A 1,228-nucleotide genomic window follows, 5' to 3' on the forward strand; every position below is an offset into this window, starting at 1 on the left:
CTGAATGGACCAGGTTAGTGAGGGAGGGCACAAACCCCCTCATCCTGTGCCCCCAGGCTCACTCAGCTTCTCCCCACAGTGCCCCTGCCCACGCCCTACCATCTGCAGGAGGTGGAGGTCCCCATAGTGGAGGATGCCATGTGTAGGCGGCAATATGGCAAGGTCAATAAGGTCATCAAGGAAGACATGCTGTGTGCTGGGAGCCCAGGCTGGGACTCTTGCCAGGTGAGACCCCCCGTCCTGTCCTCTGTCCATGTCCCCTGCTTGCTGACCCTGCTCCAAACCGTCAGAGGCCCTGATGCTCATCATCTGCTCCTTCCCTCCACAGGGAGACTCTGGGGGCCCCCTGGTCTGTAACTTGAGGGGCAGCTGGTTCCAGGTAGGGGTAGTGAGTTGGGGCCAACGCTGTGGTCTTCAAGGATGCCCTGGAGTCTGTGCCCGAGTGACCTTCTACTCCAAATGGATCCACCACCATATCTCTTCATCTCCTTGAGCTCTAGGCAGGGACAAGGATGTAACTGTCAAGAGCAGACATTGCAGGACCTTTGGAGACCCCCACGTTCTTCCCCATACCCTGCTCTGTGATCCTCCACCCCCTGCCATCTTTCTCCGAGTCCTGCCACTGCCACAACAGCTGACAGGGACAGCAGGGCCAGTGCCCTGCACACTCTGATAACTCCCCAAAGGTGAAGCAGGACTGGAGAAAGGCCCCCTGGACCACAGCCTCCTCCCACTCTCAATAAAACACGTGCACAACAGGCTCTGGCTGAGTGTCATTACCTGTGGCTGTTGCAAATGAAGTCAGTGGGCAAGGCCTTCCTGGTGGGGGCCCAGGTGATGAGAGGTGGGGGCCAGCTACCTGGGACTCCCTCCCAAGCCAAGGATACAGAGGTGGTTCCCTTGGTTGGGGAGGAGGAGTTTTCTGCTTGGCTGGATCCTCGGGGTGGAGTCTTTCCCAGGATTGGCTCATCCAATCCTAGGACTCCGTGCTCCCCCTCCTTCCATCCTTCCTCCCTCTGCGTGTCTGAAACTCTATCCTTCCTCTCATGACACTCATTGTATGCTTGGGACCCAGAGCCTTGACCCAACAGCTCACAAGCATGTGCAAGTGATGCTTCCAGAGACTGGCTGGGCAGGTAACAGCAGGAAGCAGCACCCTTCCTCTCACCACTGCCCTCTGACCTGTGCACTGACCCACAGCCCAATCTGGGCAACATCTAAGCTGAAG

At 57.8% G+C, this 1,228-nt stretch overlaps 1 protein-coding gene across 1 annotated transcript in view; it reads left to right on the forward strand.

Moving 5' to 3' along the window:
* The window catches only part of LOC103195982 (mastin-like), a gene marked incomplete at its 5' end in the record, with an annotated part of 2,036 nt that extends 1,543 nt beyond the window's left edge, over positions 1-493 (forward strand). Inside the window, 2 exons of the mRNA XM_007939639.1 lie at positions 80-225; positions 329-493. Coding sequence (XP_007937830.1) covers positions 80-225; positions 329-493 — 311 coding nt within the window. The remainder of the gene's footprint in view (positions 1-79; positions 226-328) is intronic.
* Between the last annotated feature and the right edge of the window lie 735 nt (positions 494-1,228).

Source organism: Orycteropus afer, unplaced genomic scaffold (assembly GCF_000298275.1).
Source record: "Orycteropus afer afer isolate SDZICR_OR568_19922 unplaced genomic scaffold, OryAfe1.0 scaffold00061, whole genome shotgun sequence".
NCBI classification, from domain to species: domain Eukaryota; kingdom Metazoa; phylum Chordata; class Mammalia; order Tubulidentata; family Orycteropodidae; genus Orycteropus; species Orycteropus afer.